General features: G+C 39.4%; 2 protein-coding genes across 2 annotated transcripts; one reads left to right on the forward strand and one right to left on the reverse strand.

Moving 5' to 3' along the window:
• Nucleotides 1-1,428: 1,428 nt before the first annotated feature.
• Nucleotides 1,429-2,641, reverse strand: LOC135273948 (heterogeneous nuclear ribonucleoprotein A1-like). The gene has a single exon (XM_064373685.1). The coding sequence runs from the start codon at nucleotides 2,639-2,641 to the stop codon at nucleotides 1,742-1,744; it is 900 nt and encodes a 299-aa protein (XP_064229755.1). The 3' UTR covers nucleotides 1,429-1,741.
• A 10,520-nt stretch (nucleotides 2,642-13,161) lies between these two features.
• Nucleotides 13,162-13,745, forward strand: LOC135273949 (peptidyl-prolyl cis-trans isomerase A-like). The gene has a single exon (XM_064373686.1). It carries the CDS (start codon nucleotides 13,162-13,164, stop codon nucleotides 13,642-13,644), a length of 483 nt encoding a protein of 160 aa, XP_064229756.1. The 3' UTR covers nucleotides 13,645-13,745.
• Nucleotides 13,746-16,336: the final 2,591 nt, after the last annotated feature.

A 16,336-nucleotide genomic window follows, 5' to 3' on the forward strand; every position in this document is an offset into this window, starting at 1 on the left:
ATAATAACAAACTTTTCTGAGCTAAAGGAACACGTTCTAATTCAATGCAAAGAAACCAAAAACCTTGAAAAAGGGTTAGACAAAATGCTAACTAGAATAACCAGCTTAGAGAAGAACATAAACGACTTGATGGAGTTGAAAAACACAGCACGAGAACTATGTGAAGCAAACACAAGTTCTAATAGCCGAATCAATCAAGCAGATCTCTTCTATAACGCAATGCAAAGAAATTAAGAACCTTGAAAAAAGGTTTGATGAAATGTTAACGAGAATAAATGACTCAGAGAGGAATATAAATGAATTGATGGAGCTGAAAAACACAACACAAGAACTTCATGAAGCATACAAAAGATTCAATAGCTGAATTGACCAAGCAGAAGAAAGGATATTAGAGGTTGAAGATCAACTCAATGAAATAAAACAAGAAGGCAAGATTAGAGAAAAAAGAGTAAAAAGAAATGAACAAAACCTCCAATATCAGGATATCAGAGATTGAAGATCAACTCAATGAAATAAAAAGAGAAGGCAAGACAAGAAAAAAAAGAGTGAAAAGAAATGAACAAAGCCTCCAACAAATATAGGATTATGTGAAAAGACCTAATCTATGCTTCATCAGTATACCCGAATATGATGGGGAGAATGAATCCAAGCTGGAAAACATGCTCCAGGATATTATCCAGGAGACTTCCCAAGGCAGTCCAAATTTCAAATTTAAGAAATACAGAGAACTCCACAGAGATATTCCTCAAGAAGAGCAACCCCAAGGCACATAATCATCAGATTCACCAGAGTTGAAATGAAGGAAAAAATGCTAAGGGCAGCCAGAGAGAAAGCTCAGGTCACCCACAGAGGGAAGCCAATCAGACTCACAGCAGATCCCTCAGCAGAAACCCTACAAGCCAGAAGAGAGTGGGGGCCAATATTCAACATCCTTAAAGAAAAGAACTTTCTTTTTTTTCAAGAGAATTAAATCGTTTATTGATTACACATGATAATGGATGATACATAAGCTTCATTTCATCTATAATTTTACCTGGTACCATTATTCAATTTAGATATATTGCATAGGGTGTGCCAACAATCATCTTTATAACCAGTAATTCCATGATTTTGCTTGGGTAATCCCTTTTAATCGTGAACTTCAGGTCACAACAGTAACTATTAGTTCAACTACACCAAGGTTTCTGAAGACAATGGCTTCTTCACCCAAGCAGGTTGTATATAAATTCCAAATAGAACCTGGCATCACCCTGAAGGAATTCTAACTTTACACTGTTGGGGAAATTTACCAAGATGGCTTCAGAGTAGACTAACTTTACACAGCACATTAAAAAAAAAAAGACATTTATTCAGCGTCACGATCAGACTATTACATTTAGCAATCAACAGCATGGGTGCAAAAGAAAAAGAAAAAGAAAAAACCTACATTAAAACCCTTTGTTGGAATGCTTTACACTTTCCACAGAACAGAAACTAAAATAACCTGTTATACAATTAGTCACAAATACAGTCCTCGAGTTTTTTGCCCATACACATGAGTATTTGTCTAAATCATGTCTTCTTTGTAGCAGCTCGGCCCTGCCACCACTGTGCTTGGCTGAGTTCACAAATCTGTTGTAACCTGTAGCTTCCCTGTCACTTCTCTGGCTCTCCTCTCCTGCTAAGCTTTGTTTCCTAATTAAAATCTTCTGCCACTGCCATAGCTACTGCTGCTACTGGAACCGCCATAGCCACCTTGGTTTCATGGTTTGGCAAAGTATTGGCCGCCACCACCATAGGGGCCAGAGCTTCTGCCTCCAAAGTTTCCTCCCTTCATGGGTCCAAAATTTGAAGACTGATTGTTATAACTGCCAAAATCATTGTAGCTTCCACCACCTCCAAAATTGCCTCCATCATTACCAAATCCATTATAGCCATCCCCACTGCCACCATATCCACCACCACCACGGCTGCCACCAAAGCCACCATGACCACTGAAGTTTCCTCCACGACCAAAGTTGTCATTCCCACCGAAACCACCTCCACGACCACCACCAAAGTTTCCAGAACCACTTTGACCTCTTTGGCTGGATGAAGCACTAGCCATCTCTTGCTTTGACAGGGCTTTCCTAACTTCACAGTTGTGGCCATTCACAGTATGGTATTTCTGAATGACAATCTTATCCACAGAGTCATGGTCGTCAAAGGTTACAAAGGCAAAGCCCCTTTTCTTGCCACTGCCTCTGTCAGTCATGATTTCAATCACTTCAATTTTTCCATACTGTTCAAAATAATCTCTTAGGTGATGTTCTTCAGTGTCTTCTTTAATGCCACCAACGAATATTTTTTTCACAGTTAGGTGGGCACCTGGTCTTTGAGAATCTTCTCTTGAGACAGCTCTCTTTGGTTCCACAACTCTTCCTTCCACTTTGTGTGGCCTTGCATTCATGGCTGCATCCACCTCCTCCACAGTTGCATACGTGACGAACCCAAAGCCCCTGGATCGCTTGGTGTTTGGATCTCTCATTACCACACAGTCTGTGAGCGTTCCCCATTGCTCAAAATGGCTCCTCAGGCTCTCATCGGTTGTTTCAAAGCTCAACCCTCCAATGAAGAACTTCCTCAGCTGTTCTGGCTTTTTAGGAGACTCTGACTTAGACATGATTGCAGGGAGAAGAGAGACTTTAATGATGCTGCTTCGGCGGCGTCCACGGGCAGAAAGGAGCAAACTGACAAGAAAAGAACTTTCAACCCAGTATCTCATATCCAGCCAAACTAAGCTTCGTAAGTGAAGGAGAAATAAAATCCTTTATGGACAAGCAATTATTGAGAGATTTTGTTACCACCAGACCTGCCCTACAAGAGCTCCTGAAAGAAACACTAAGCATGGAAAGGAACAAGTACCAGTCACTGCAAAAGCAAACCAGTTGGCAAAGACCAAAAATGCAATGAAGAAAATGAGTCAACTAATGGGAAAGAAAACCAGCCAGTAACAAAATGGCAGGATCAAATTCACACATAACAATATTAACATTGAATGTAAATGGCCTAAATGCCCCAATCAAAAGACACAGACTGGCAAACTGGATAAAAAGTCAGAACCCATTGGTGTGCTGTATTCAGGAAACCCATCTTCCATACAAAGACACACATAGACTCAAAATAAAGGGATGGAAGAAGATTTACCGAGCAAATGGAGAACAAAAAAAAAGCAGGGGTTGCAATCCTAGTCTCTGATAAAATGGACTTCAAACCAACAAAGATCAAAAGAGACAAAGAAGGACATTACATAACAGTAAAAGGATCAATCCAACAGGAAGAGCTAACTATCCTAAATATATATATCCCCAATACAGGAGCACCCAGATACAAAAAGCAAGTTCTTAATGACCTAAAACAAGATTTAGACTCCTACACAATAATAGTGGGAGACTTCAACACTCCACTGTCAATATTAGACAGATCAATGAGACAGAAAATTAACAAGGATATCCAGGACTTGAATGCAGAGCTGGACCAAGCTTACCTAATAGACATATACAGAATGCTCCACCCCAAATCCACAGAATATACATTTTTCTCAATACCACATTGCATTTATTCTAAAATAGACCACATTATTGGAAGCAAATCACTCCTCAGCAAATGCAAAAGAACAGAAATCAGACCACAGTGCAATTGGACTAGAACTCAGGATCAAGAAATACACCCAAACCCGTACAACCACTTGGAAACTGAACAACTTGCTTCTGAATGTCAACTGGATAAACAATGAAATGAAGGCAGAAATAAAGATGCTTTTCGAAACCAACCAGAATGAAGACACAACGTACCAGAATCTCTGGGACATATTTAAAGCAGTGTCGAGAGGGAAATTTATAGCAATAAATGCCCACCAGAGAAGAGAGGAAGATCTAAAATTGACACCCTATCATCAAAATTGAAAGAGCTAAAGGAGCAAGATCAAAAAAGCCCCAAACCTAGCAGAAGACAAGAAATAACTAAGATCAGAGCAGAACTGAAGGAGATAGAGACACAAAAAACCCTTCAAAAAATAAATAAATCCAGGAGCTGGTTTTTTGAAAAGATCAACAAAATTGACAGACTGCTAGCCAGATTAATAAAAAAGAAAAGGGAGAAGAATCAAATAGATGCAATAAAAAATGATAAAGGGGATATCACCACCAATTCCACAGAAATAAAAACTACCATCAGAGATGACTACAAACAGCTCTACTCACATAAACCGGTAAACCAGGAAGAAATGGATAAATTCCTAGACACTTGTACTCTACTAAGACTAAACCAGGAGGAAGTTGAAACCCTGAATAGACCAATAACAAGAGCTGAAGTAGACACAGCAAGCAATAGCCTACCAACCAAAAAAAGTCCAAGTCCAGGTGGATTTGCAGCTGAATTCTGCCAGATGTACAAAGAGGAGCTGGTACCATTCCTTCTGAAACTGTATTAAACAATACAAAAGGAGGGAATCCTCCCTAACTCATTTTATGAGACCAACATCATCCTGATACCAAAACCAGGCAGAGACTCAACTAAAAAAGAAAACTTCAGCCAATATCCATGATGAACATCGATGCAAAAATCTTCAATAAAATACTGGCAAACAGATTGCAACAGCACATCAAGAAGCCTATCCATACAACCAAGTAGGCCTCATCCTGGGATGCAAGGCTGGTTCAACATATGCAAATCCATAAATGTAATCCATCATATAAATGGAACCAAAGACAAAAACCACATGATTATCTCAATAGATGCAGAGAAGGCCTTCGACAAAATTCAACGGCCCTTCATGCTAAAAACTCTCAATAAACTAGGTATTGATGGAACACATCATAAAATGATAAAAGCTATATATGACAAACCTATAGCCAATATCATACTGAATGGGCAAAAGCTGGAAGAATTCCCTTTGAAATCAGGCACTAGACAAAGATGCCCTCTCTCACCACTCCTATTCAATATAGTATTGGAAGTTCTAGCCAGAGCAATCAGGCAAGAAAAAGAAATAAAGGTATTCAATTAGGAAAGGAGGAAGTGAAACTGTCTCTATGTGCAGATGACATGATTGTATATCTAGAAGACCCCATTGTCTCAGCCCAAAATCTTCTCAAACTGATAAGCAACTTCAGCAAAGTCTCAGGATACAAAATCAATGTGCAGAAATCACAAGTATTCCTATATACCAATAACAGACAAACAGAAAGCCAAATCAAGAGTGAACTCCCATTCACAATTGCTACAAAGAGAAGAAAATACCTAGGAATAAAACTAACAAAGGATATAAAGGACCTCTTCAAGGAGAACTACAAACCACTGCTCAACAAAATAAGAGAGAACAGAAATGGATGGAGAAACATTCCATGCTCATGATTAGGAAGAATCAATATCGTGAAAATTGCCATACTGCCCAAAGTAATATATAGATTCAATGCTATCCCCATGAAGCTACCAATGACCTTCTTCATAGAACTGGAAAAAACCACTTAAACTTCATATGGAATCACAAAAGACCCCACATAGCCAAGACAATCCTATGCAAAAAGAACAAAGCCGGAGGCATCACACTGCCAGACTTCAAACTATACTACAGGGCTACAGTAATCAAAACAGCAGGGTACTGGTACCAAACAGAGTCATAGACCAATGGAATAGAACAGAGACCCCAGAAGAAACACCACACATCTACAACCATCTGATCTTTGACAAACCTGACAAAAAGAAGCAATGGGGAAAGGACTCCATGTTTAATAAATGGTGTTGGGAAAACTGGCCAGCCATGTGCAGAAAGCAGAAACTGGATCCCTACCAATCATCTTACACTAAAATTAACTCCAGATGGATCAAAGATTTAAACATAAAACCTAACACCATAAAAAAACTTCAAGAAAACATAGGCAAAACCATCTAGGACATAGGCATAGGCAAGGACTTCATGACTAAAACACCAAAAGCAATGGCAATAAAAGCCAAGATAGACAAATGGGATCTAATTAAACTCCAGAGCTTCTGTACAGCAAAAGAAACCATCATTAGAGCGAATCAGCAACCAACAGAATGGGAAAAAGTTTTTGCAATCTACCCATCTGACAAAGGGCTGATATCCAGAATCTACAAAGAACTAAAACAGATTTACAAGAAAAAAAACAAACAAGACCATTCAAAAGTGGGTGAAGGATATGAACAGACACTTTTCAAAAGAAGACATATATGAGGCCAACAAACATATGAAAAAATGCTCATCATCACTGGTCATTAGAGAAATGCAAATCAAAACCACACGGAGATATTGTCTCATACCAGTTAGAATGGCCATCATTAAAAAATTTGGAGACAACAGATGTTGGAGAGAATGTGGAGAAATAGGAATACTCTTACACAGTTGGTAGAAGTGTAGATTAGTTCAACCATTGTGGAAGACAGTGTGGCAATTTCTCAAGGATCTAGAAATAGAAATTCCATTTGACTCAGCAATCCCATTACTGGTTATATACCCAAAGAATTATAAATCATTCTAATATAAAGACACATGCACATGTATGTTCATTGCAGCCCTGTGTACAATAGCAAAGACCTGGAACCAACCCAAATGCCCATCAATGATAGACTGGACAAAGAAAATATGGTACATATACACCATGGAATACTATGCAGCCATGAAAAACGATGAGTTCATATTCTTTGTAGGGACTTGGATGAATCTGGAAACCATCAATCTCAGCAAACTGACACAAGAACAGAAAGCCAACCACCATATGTTCTAACTCATAGGTGGGTGTTGAACAACAAGAATATGTGGACTCAGGGAGAGGAGCATCACACACTGGGGGCAGTTGTGGTGGGTAGGGGAGAGACAGTAGGGGGTGGGAGGGATAACATGGGGAAAAATGCCAGATATAGTATGCACCTAAAGTAAAATAAGTAAATTAAAAAAAAAGAGTCAGGAGGGGCGCTGTGCAAAAAAAAATAATAAATAAATAAAAATAAAAATAAAAAGCAGAAGTTGCAGTCTTAGTCTCTGATAAAATAGACTTTAAACCAACAAAAATCAAAAGAGACTAAGAAGGATATTACATAATGGTAAAAAGATCAAAGCAACAAGAAGAGCTAATGATCCTAAATATACAGGAGCACCCAGATACATAAAGCAAGTTCTTAATGACTTACAAAGAGACTTAGACTCACACACCATAACAGTGGGAGACTTTAACACCCCATTGTCAATATTTGACAGATCAACAAGACAGAAAATTAACAAGGATATCCAGGACTTGAACTCAGACCTGGACCAAGCAAACCTAATAGACATTTACAGAACTCTCCACCCCAAATCCACAGAATATACATTCTTCTCAGCACCACATCATGCCTACTGTAAAATTAACCACATAATTGGAAGTAAATCACTCCTCAGCAAATGCAAAAGAACGAAAATCATAACAAACAGTCTCTCAGACCACAGTGCAATCAAGGTAGAACTCAGAATTCAGAAACTAACTCAGAACTGCACAGTTTCATGGAAACTGAACAACTGGCTCTTGAATGTTGACTGGATAAACAATGAAATGAAAGCAGAAATAAAGATGTTCTTTTAAACCAACAGGAATGAAGACACAACATACCAGAATCTCTGGGACACATTTAAAGCAGTGTCTAGAGGAAAATATACAGCAATAAATGCCCACATGAGAAGCAAGGAAAGATATAAAGTCAACACCCTATGGTCAAAATTGAAAAAGCTAGAGGAGCAAGATCAAAAAAACTCAAAACCTAGCAGAAGACAAGAAATAGCTAAGATCAGAGCAGAACTGAAGGAGATAGAAATGCAAAAAACCCTTCAAAAAATAAATAAATCCAGGAACTGATTTTTTGAAAAGCTCAACAAAATAGACCACTAGCCAGATTAATAAAAAAGAAAAGAGAGAATAATCAAATAGATGCAATAAAAAACGATAAAGGGGATATCACCACAGATTCCACAGAAATTCAAACTACCATCAGAGATTACTACAAACAACTCTATGCACATAGGTTTCTTCCAGGTTTACTGGAAGAAATGGATCAATTCCTGGACACTTGCATCCTCCCAAGTCTAATCCAGGAAGAAGTCAAAACCCTGAATAGACGAATAACAAGGGCTGAAGTAGAGGCAGCAATTAATAACCTACCCACCAAAAAAAGCCCACGTCCAGATGAGTTCACAGCCAAATTCTACCAGACATACAAAGAGGAGCTGGTACCACTCCTTCTGAAACTATTCCAAATAATTCAAAAAGAGGAAATTCTTCCCAAATCATTTTATGAGACCAACATCATCCTGATACCAAAACCCGGTAGAGACTCCACAAGAAAAGAAAACTTCAGGCCAATATCCATGATGAATATCGATGCAAAAATCTTCAATGAAATACTGGCAAACTGATTGCAACAGCACATCAAAAAGCTTATCCATCACGATCAAGTAGGCTTCGTCCCGGGGATGCAAGGCTGGTTCAACATATGCAAGTCTATAAATGTAATTCACCACATAAACAGAACTAAAGACAATAACCACATGATTATCTCAACAGATGCAGAGAAGGCCTTTGACAAAATTCAACAGCTCTTTATGCTAAAAACTCAATAAACTAGGTATTGATGGAATGTATCTCAAAACAATAAAAGCTATTTATAACAAACCAACAGCCAATATCATACTGAATGGGCAAAAACTGGAAGCATTCCCTTTGAAATCTGGCACTAGACAAGGATGCCCTCTCTCACCACTCCTATTCAACATAGTATTGGAAGTTCTAGCCAGAGCAATCAAGCAAGAAAAAGAAATAAAGGGTATCCAATTAGGAAAGGAGGAAGTCAAATTGTCTCTATTTGCAGATGACATGATTGTGTATTTAGAAGACCCCATCATCTGAGCCCAAAATCTCCTGAAACTGATAAGCAACTTCAGCAAAGTCTCAGGATACAGAATCAATGTGCAAAAATCACAAGCATTCCTGTACACCAATAATAGACTTAAAGAGAGCCAAATCAAAAACAAATTGCCATTCACAATTGCTACAAAGAGAATAAAATACCTAGGAATACAACTAACAAAGGATGTAAAGGACCTCTTCAAGGAGAACTACAAACCACTGCTCAACGAAATAAGAGAGGACACAAACAAACGGAGAAACATTCCATACTCATGGTTAGGAAGAATCAATATCGTGAAAATGACCATACTGCCCAAAGTAATTTACAGAATTTATAGATTCAGTGCTTTCCCCATCAAGCTACCAATGATCTTCTTCACAGAACTGGAAAAAACCACCTTAAACTTCATATGGAACCAAAAGAGAGCCCGCATAACCAAGTCGATTCTAAGCAAAAAGATCAAAGCTGGAGGCATCACACTATCTGACTTCAAACTATACTACAAGGTTACAGTAATCAAAACAGCATAGTACTGGTATCAAAACAGAGATATAGACCAATGCAACAGAACAGAGACCCCAGAAGAAACACCACACATCTACAACCATCTGATCTTTGACAAACCTGACAAAAACAAGCAATAGGGAAAGCATTCCCTGTTTAATAAATGGTGTTGGGAAAACTGGCTAGCCATGTACAGGAAGCAGAAATTGGACCCCTTCCTGACACCTTACACTAAAATTATCTCCAGATGGATTAAAGACTTCAACATAAGACCTAATACCATAAAAAACCCTAGAAGAAAACCTAGGCAAAACCATTCAGGACATAGGCATAGGCAAGGACTTCATGACTAAAACACCAAAAGCATTGGCAACAAAAGCCAAAATAGACAAATGGGAACTAATCAAACTCCACAGCTTCTGCACAGCAAAAGAAACAGTCATTAGAGTGAAGTGGCAACCAACAGAATGAGAAAAAATGTTTGCAATCTACCCATCTGACAAAGGACTAATATCCAGAATCTACAAAGAACTAAAACAGATTTACAAGAAAAACACAAACAAGCCCATTCAAAAGTGGGCGAAGGATATGAACAGACACTTTACAAAGAAGACATATATGAGGCCAACTAATATATGAATAAATGCTCATCATCACTGGTCATTAGAGAAATACAAATCAAAACCACATTGAGATACCATCTCACGCCAGTTAGAAAGGCGATCGTTAAAAAATCTGGAGACAACAGATGCTGGAGAAGATATAGAGAAATAGGAACACTTTCACACTGTTGGTGGGAGTGTAAATTAGTTCAACTATTGTGGAAGACAGTGTGGCGATTCCTCAAGGACCTAGAAATAGAAATTCCATTTGACCCAGCAATACCATTACTGGGTATATATCCAAAGGATTATAAATCGTTCTATTATAAGGACACATGCACATGAATATTCACTGTGGCACCATTTACAACAGTAAAGACTTGGAACCAACCCAAATGCCCATTGATGATAGACTGGACAGGAAAAATGTGGCACATATACACCATGGAATACTACGCAGCCATAAAAAATGATGAGTTCGTGTCCTTTGTAGGGACATGGATGAACCTGGAAACCATCATTCTCAGCAAATTGACACAAGAACAGAAAATCAAACACCGCACGTTCTCACTCATAGGCAGGTGTTGAACAATAAGAACACATGGACACAGGGAGGGGAGCATCACACACTAGGGTCTGTGTGGGGGAACTAGGGGAGAGACAGCAGGGGGTAGGGAGTTGGGGAGGGATAATATGGGGAGAAATGCCAGATACAGGTGATGGGGAGGAAGGCAGCAAACCACATTGCCATGTATGTACCTATGCAACAATCTTGCACATGTACCCCAAAACCTAAAATGCAATAAAATATATTTAAAAATAAAAAAGACATGTCTTGTCATCTGGAGACTTGTAGTGTAAACTTCCATTCTATCTCATTTTCATAAATTCTTTCAAAGGCTTGAGACATAGACAACTGGGGCCTTTTCTCAGTTCAAGTCTTCCAGTTTGAACATTTTAATTCAATGTGATTGTTAGGAGTAAGAAGGAAACAATTCCAATGCTGCAGAAAATATAGAAATAAGGGGAGGAAGGCAGCAAATCACACTGCCACGTATGCACCTATGCAACAATCTTGCATGTTCTTCACATGTACCCAAAACCTAAAATGCAATAAAAAAAAAATTAAAAAAAAGAAAAGAAAAAGAAAATATAGAAATAATGGCAAGATTCCAGTTTATTTCACAAGCTAAAATAACCCTTCTACCAAAACCAGACACATGCACACACACACGACTCAAGCCAGGTAAAATTAGTCTCACTTAGGCTATTTATACGGAATAAATAAGCACACATCCTAAATGGAATACTAGCAAATTTAATTCATTAGTACAATATCTTAAAATAATATTTTATAACCAAGCAAAGCCTATTCCAGAAATGCAAGGATGATCAATATTTTAGAAATGATCAATGGTACATATAGACTGTGTCTGTTTTATACACTAGTATGGTCCTTGTGTGTGCCTGGCACACAGTAGCATGTAAGTATTTGTTGAGTGACTGAATATTACTATTAATAATCGGTTTGAAAATAAAATGAGAAGAAAAAGATCTGATGCAAATAGCAATTACAGTAAATAACACGTTTGTGTGTTGTGTATGTATACACACATACGTATTCCATACATATCCATCTATGTGTGTATACATGTATATGTGTGTATATGTATATGTCTATACGTATATGTATGCATATATACACATAAATACATAGAAATGTGTAGATGTGTATATATATGTGTATACACATATATACACATGCACATGTATACATATATAGATGTGTGCATACATATACATATATACATGTATACACACACATATATTTATATGTGTATATATGCATACACATAGACACATACATATTTCACCCAGGAATAAACTTTAAAAAATGTATATAGGATCTGAATGAAGAATAGAGCAAACGTTTGCCAAGATACGTGTATGTGAGAGAAAAGGCAATAATAAAAGATGTCAGTTCATTTCAAACTAATTAGTAAATGTAGTGCAGTGTCCATTAAAATCTCAAAGAGGGGCCTCCATGTTTGGATCCCCTTCCACACACTCTCTCTCTCAGAAGCTTTCTCTCCTTTTTCTCTTTCTCTACCTAAATAAATCACTTTCTGCAAACAAACAAACAACAAATCTCAAAGAGACTTTGGAAGAAGAGAGTCAGTAAATTGCATAGGAAGAAAAGAAATATAAGAGCATTTTTCATAATTATTAAAACCTGTTGTAAAGGTTTTAATTACTGTAAACAGTAATTAAAACAGATTTGGCATAGAATAGACAGATCAGTAAAATAAAATTTAAAACCTGGAAACAGACCCATATATACACCAGTATTTTGCGTATGATAAAGTTAGCATTTAAAACCAGAAAGGGGAAATATTATGCAAGCAATCTGTGCTGGAATAATTGGTGTCGGGAAAAATTAAGCTTGAGTCCCCACTGCATGCCAATCATTAAGGTAAAGTTTCAAATAGATTGGTTATTTTTAAATTTTATTAATTTTATTTTTTTGAGACAGAGTCTCACTCTGTCATCCAGGCTAGAGTGCAATGTGGTTATTTTTAAATTTTATTAATTTTATTTTTTTGAGACAGAGTCTCACTCTGTCATCCAGGCTAGAGTGCAATGGCATGATCTAGGCTCACTGCAACCTCTGCCTCCTGGGTTCAAGCGATTCTCCTGTCTCAGCCTCCTGAGTAGCTGGGATCACAGGTGCATGCCACCATGTTCGGCTTATTTTTGTATTTTTAGTAGAGATGGGGTTTCACCATGTTGGTCAGGCTGGTCTCGAACTCCTGACCTTGTGATCTGCCCACCTCAGCCTCCTAAAGTGCTGGGATTACAGGTGTGAGCCACCGAGCCCGGCCTACTTTTTAAAATTCTATAAACAAAGTAATGAGAAAATATAAAGTGTTTCTATTACCTTGAGTGGTAAGGATTTTTCAAAACATAATACTTAAAGAAAAATTATGAGATGCATAGATTTGCCTACATAAAAATTTAAAACTTAAATTTGATTTTTTAAAAAATAAGGCAAACCACAAACAGGTACAAGATGTTGGCAGTGTAAAAGATCAACAAGTGCTTTGCAGATGCCGCTGCCGCCTGGGACCTTGTGGCATCAGCCATGGTCAATTCTACCGTGTTCTTCGACATTGCCGTCGATGGCGAGCCCTTGGGCCGCGTCTCCTTCGAGCTGTTTGCAGACAAGTTTCCAAACTTTCGTGCTCTGAGCACTGGAGAGAAAGGATTTGGTTATAAGGGTTCCTGCTTTCACAGAATTATTCCAGGGTTTATGTGTCAGGATGGTGACTTCACACGCCATAATGGCACTGGTGGCAAGTCCATCTACGGGGAGAAATTTGATGATGAGAACTTCATTCTAAAGCATACAGGTCCCGGTATCTTGTCCATGGCAAATGCTGGACCCAACACAAACGGTTCCCAGTTTTTCATCTGCACTGTCAAGACTGAGTGGTTGGATGGCAAGCATGTGGTCTTTGGCAAGGTGAAAGAAGGCATGAATATTGTGGAGGCCATGGAGCGCTTTGGGTCCAGGAATGGCAAGACCAGCAAGAAGATCGCCATTGCTGACTGTGGACAACTTTAATAAGTTTGACTTGTGTTTTGTCTTCACCACCAGACCATTCCTTCTGTAGCTCAGGAGAGCACCCCTCCACCCCATTTGCTTGCAGTATCCTAAAATCTGTGCTCTCGCTGCAGTTCCCTTTCCTTTTTCCCTTCCATGCCTAGCTGGATTGCAGAGTTAAGTTTATGATTATGAAATAAAGACTAAATAACAAAAAAAATAAAAAAATAAAAAAATAAAAGATCAACAAAAGATTAATAGCCTTAATTAATTAATTTTTTGAGATGAAGTCTCTATCCTAGGCTTGAGCGCAGTGGCACGATCCCATTAGGAAAATGGACGAAAGGCAATTCACAAAAGAAGAATATGAATAAAAAAGAAATTTTTTCTTTTTCTTTTTTCTTTTTTTTTTTGAGAGAGGGTCTCACTCTGTTGCCCAGGCTGGAGTGCAGTGGCTTGATCTCGGCTCACCACAACCTCTGCCTCCAGGCTCAAGCGATTCTCCTGCCTCAGCCTCCCGAGTAGCTGGGATTACAAGTGTACGCCACCACGCTGGGCTAATTTTTGTATTTTTAGTAGAGGTGAGATTTCACCATGTTGGCCAGGCTGCTCTTTAATTCCTGACCTAAATGGTCCACCCACCACGGCCTCCCACAGTTCTAGGAAGGCATGAGCCACCAGGCCTGGCTGAAAGGTTTATTTTCAACAATAAACACAGAAACACAGGTAAAAATAAGAAAAAAATTAAATACCTTTTTATATCTCCTGAATTACCAACAATTTACTTTTTTGTGTATGTCTTTCTTTTCTTTTTGTGCAGAATGAGGTCTCACCATGTTGCCCAGGCAGGTCTCAAACTCCTGGGTTCAAACTGGCCTCCTACCTCTGCCTCCCTAAGTGCTGGGATTACAGACGAGAACCACTGTGCCTGGTGAGATTATCAACAATTTAAATAATGATAACATAAGCACTGGTAAACAAGGATTTCACGTATGTGGAAGGCAGTTAAAGCTTTAAAAGTATGACCTGGAAATACTGTGTCTAGATTTTTTTTTTTTTCAGTAACTGATTTTTTGCTTTCTTCTGTAGTTTACATAGGACAACCCCAAATTCCACACTTGGTTTTTCTCTTCTTTGTTATTCTTTCAATATCTATGTCAACAGAGATCATTTCTCCCAATAGCATATGCAATTTTAGCCTCATCCAGGATGCGTAGGCCCTCAAAGATCCTAGCCCTCTAGCACTGCCACCTGGGCCTCCTGTATGACATCACTCATGTCTGTTTGTGCTGGGGCTCAGCCCTGGTCCCGTCACCCTGAGGTGTCCTTAGGGCAGGAATGTCAACTGGGCTCCATGTGATGTACCAACTCTGAGTAAATACAAGAGGCTGCCTGGAGCCCCAGGCTGAGCTGTATCCGGCTTCCATTACAAAGAATGCTGTGACCATTAGCAATGCCTGCCATGACAATACCCATTAGAAGTGCCTGGAAGGATGTGGGGTTTGGGGGAATGGGCTCAGAAAGGGACAAGGTATGTGGTTCATCTTTGTTTTAGGTGGTTGTCTGCTACCCAGGCTGTGCCATCCCACCGGCCAGGTGGCTGAGGAGGAAGTCAAGTCCACAAAGTTTCCAGTGACTTTCCCATGGCCTGCAGGGAAAAGGCCAAGCTAGATGGAGCTTGGAAGGGTGCCCACCCTAGGCCCCGTGGGGATCTGCACACTGCACGAGGTCGAGTCGCCGTTAGCACCTATCCTCTGGGGTCCATCTCATCCAGGCAAAGACAGCTGGCTGGCCTCTGAGCGTTCTTATAGCTGCCACTAGCAGGTCAAATATTTTTACATGCCTTGGACGCAGAAACAGGCTGTACCTCTGGACAAACTTTGAGAAACTTTCTATCCAAACCAAAAGGGTGTATCTTCTAGGTGGTACCAAGAAACCTAAACTGAGTAAAACAACAGGCTTGCTTTAATCCAGTTCCAGACTGGGGTGCACAGCTTTGAAAAGCACTTTGTAGCAGAAGATGTAGAGGTGTGTGTAAAGCCAAGTTTCTAGAAACACCAAAGGAAACAGACACAACTTGATGTGGACTGCTTGACCTCTGGATGCTGCTCTATATGGGTGGGGGGTAGCTCCCGGGTCCAGTTGACTTTGAGGGTGTCACGATGCTCTGTGCGTGTGTCCAGGTGTCTGCTGAAGTCCTCCTCTCTCTGCTTGTGGGTCTGGGATGCTTTTCTTCAGGATCCTTTCCCTTTGTCGCTTTTCCTGCATTTTCTTGAAGGCCACCTGGTCAGCTTGCCCAGGTCATACCACTTCTCTTCCTCATTCTTTTTGCTTGTTCCCATCGATTCCTACTTTGGCCTTGTCTTTGTGCTTCTTTTTCTTCTGCTGCTGGGTCACTCCAAGTTCTGTGATGCCTTTTGGCTTCAGGGGTCCCTTCTGGACCTGCTTATAGGCCCCCAGGACACTAGCCTGCAATTCGGTAGGTAATAGAATTTTTTGTAGAGAAAAGATCAAGCAACATACGTGAAGATTTATGTCCAAGGATGTGCATCACAGAATTCCTGAAAATATATATATTTTTTGCGGCAGGATCTCACTATGCCGCCCAGGCTGGAGTGCAGGCTCAAACTTCTGGGCTTGAGCAATTCTCTTGCTTTAGCCTCCTAGGTAGTTGAGAGTATAGGTGTGTATGACCATCCCCAGCCAATTTTTA

Source organism: Aotus nancymaae, unplaced genomic scaffold (genome assembly GCF_030222135.1).
Source record: "Aotus nancymaae isolate 86718 unplaced genomic scaffold, 86718_ANA_hifiasm-v0.15.2.pri h1tg000010l, whole genome shotgun sequence".
Classification (NCBI taxonomy): Eukaryota; Metazoa; Chordata; class Mammalia; order Primates; family Aotidae; genus Aotus; species Aotus nancymaae.

Bases quoted from the DNA above. Each gene is read 5' to 3' on its own strand.
- LOC135273948 (XM_064373685.1), bottom strand. From the start codon at position 2,641: ATGTCTAAGTCAGAGTCTCCTAAAAAGCCAGAACAGCTGAGGAAGTTC.
- LOC135273949 (XM_064373686.1), top strand. From the start codon at position 13,162: ATGGTCAATTCTACCGTGTTCTTCGACATTGCCGTCGATGGCGAGCCC.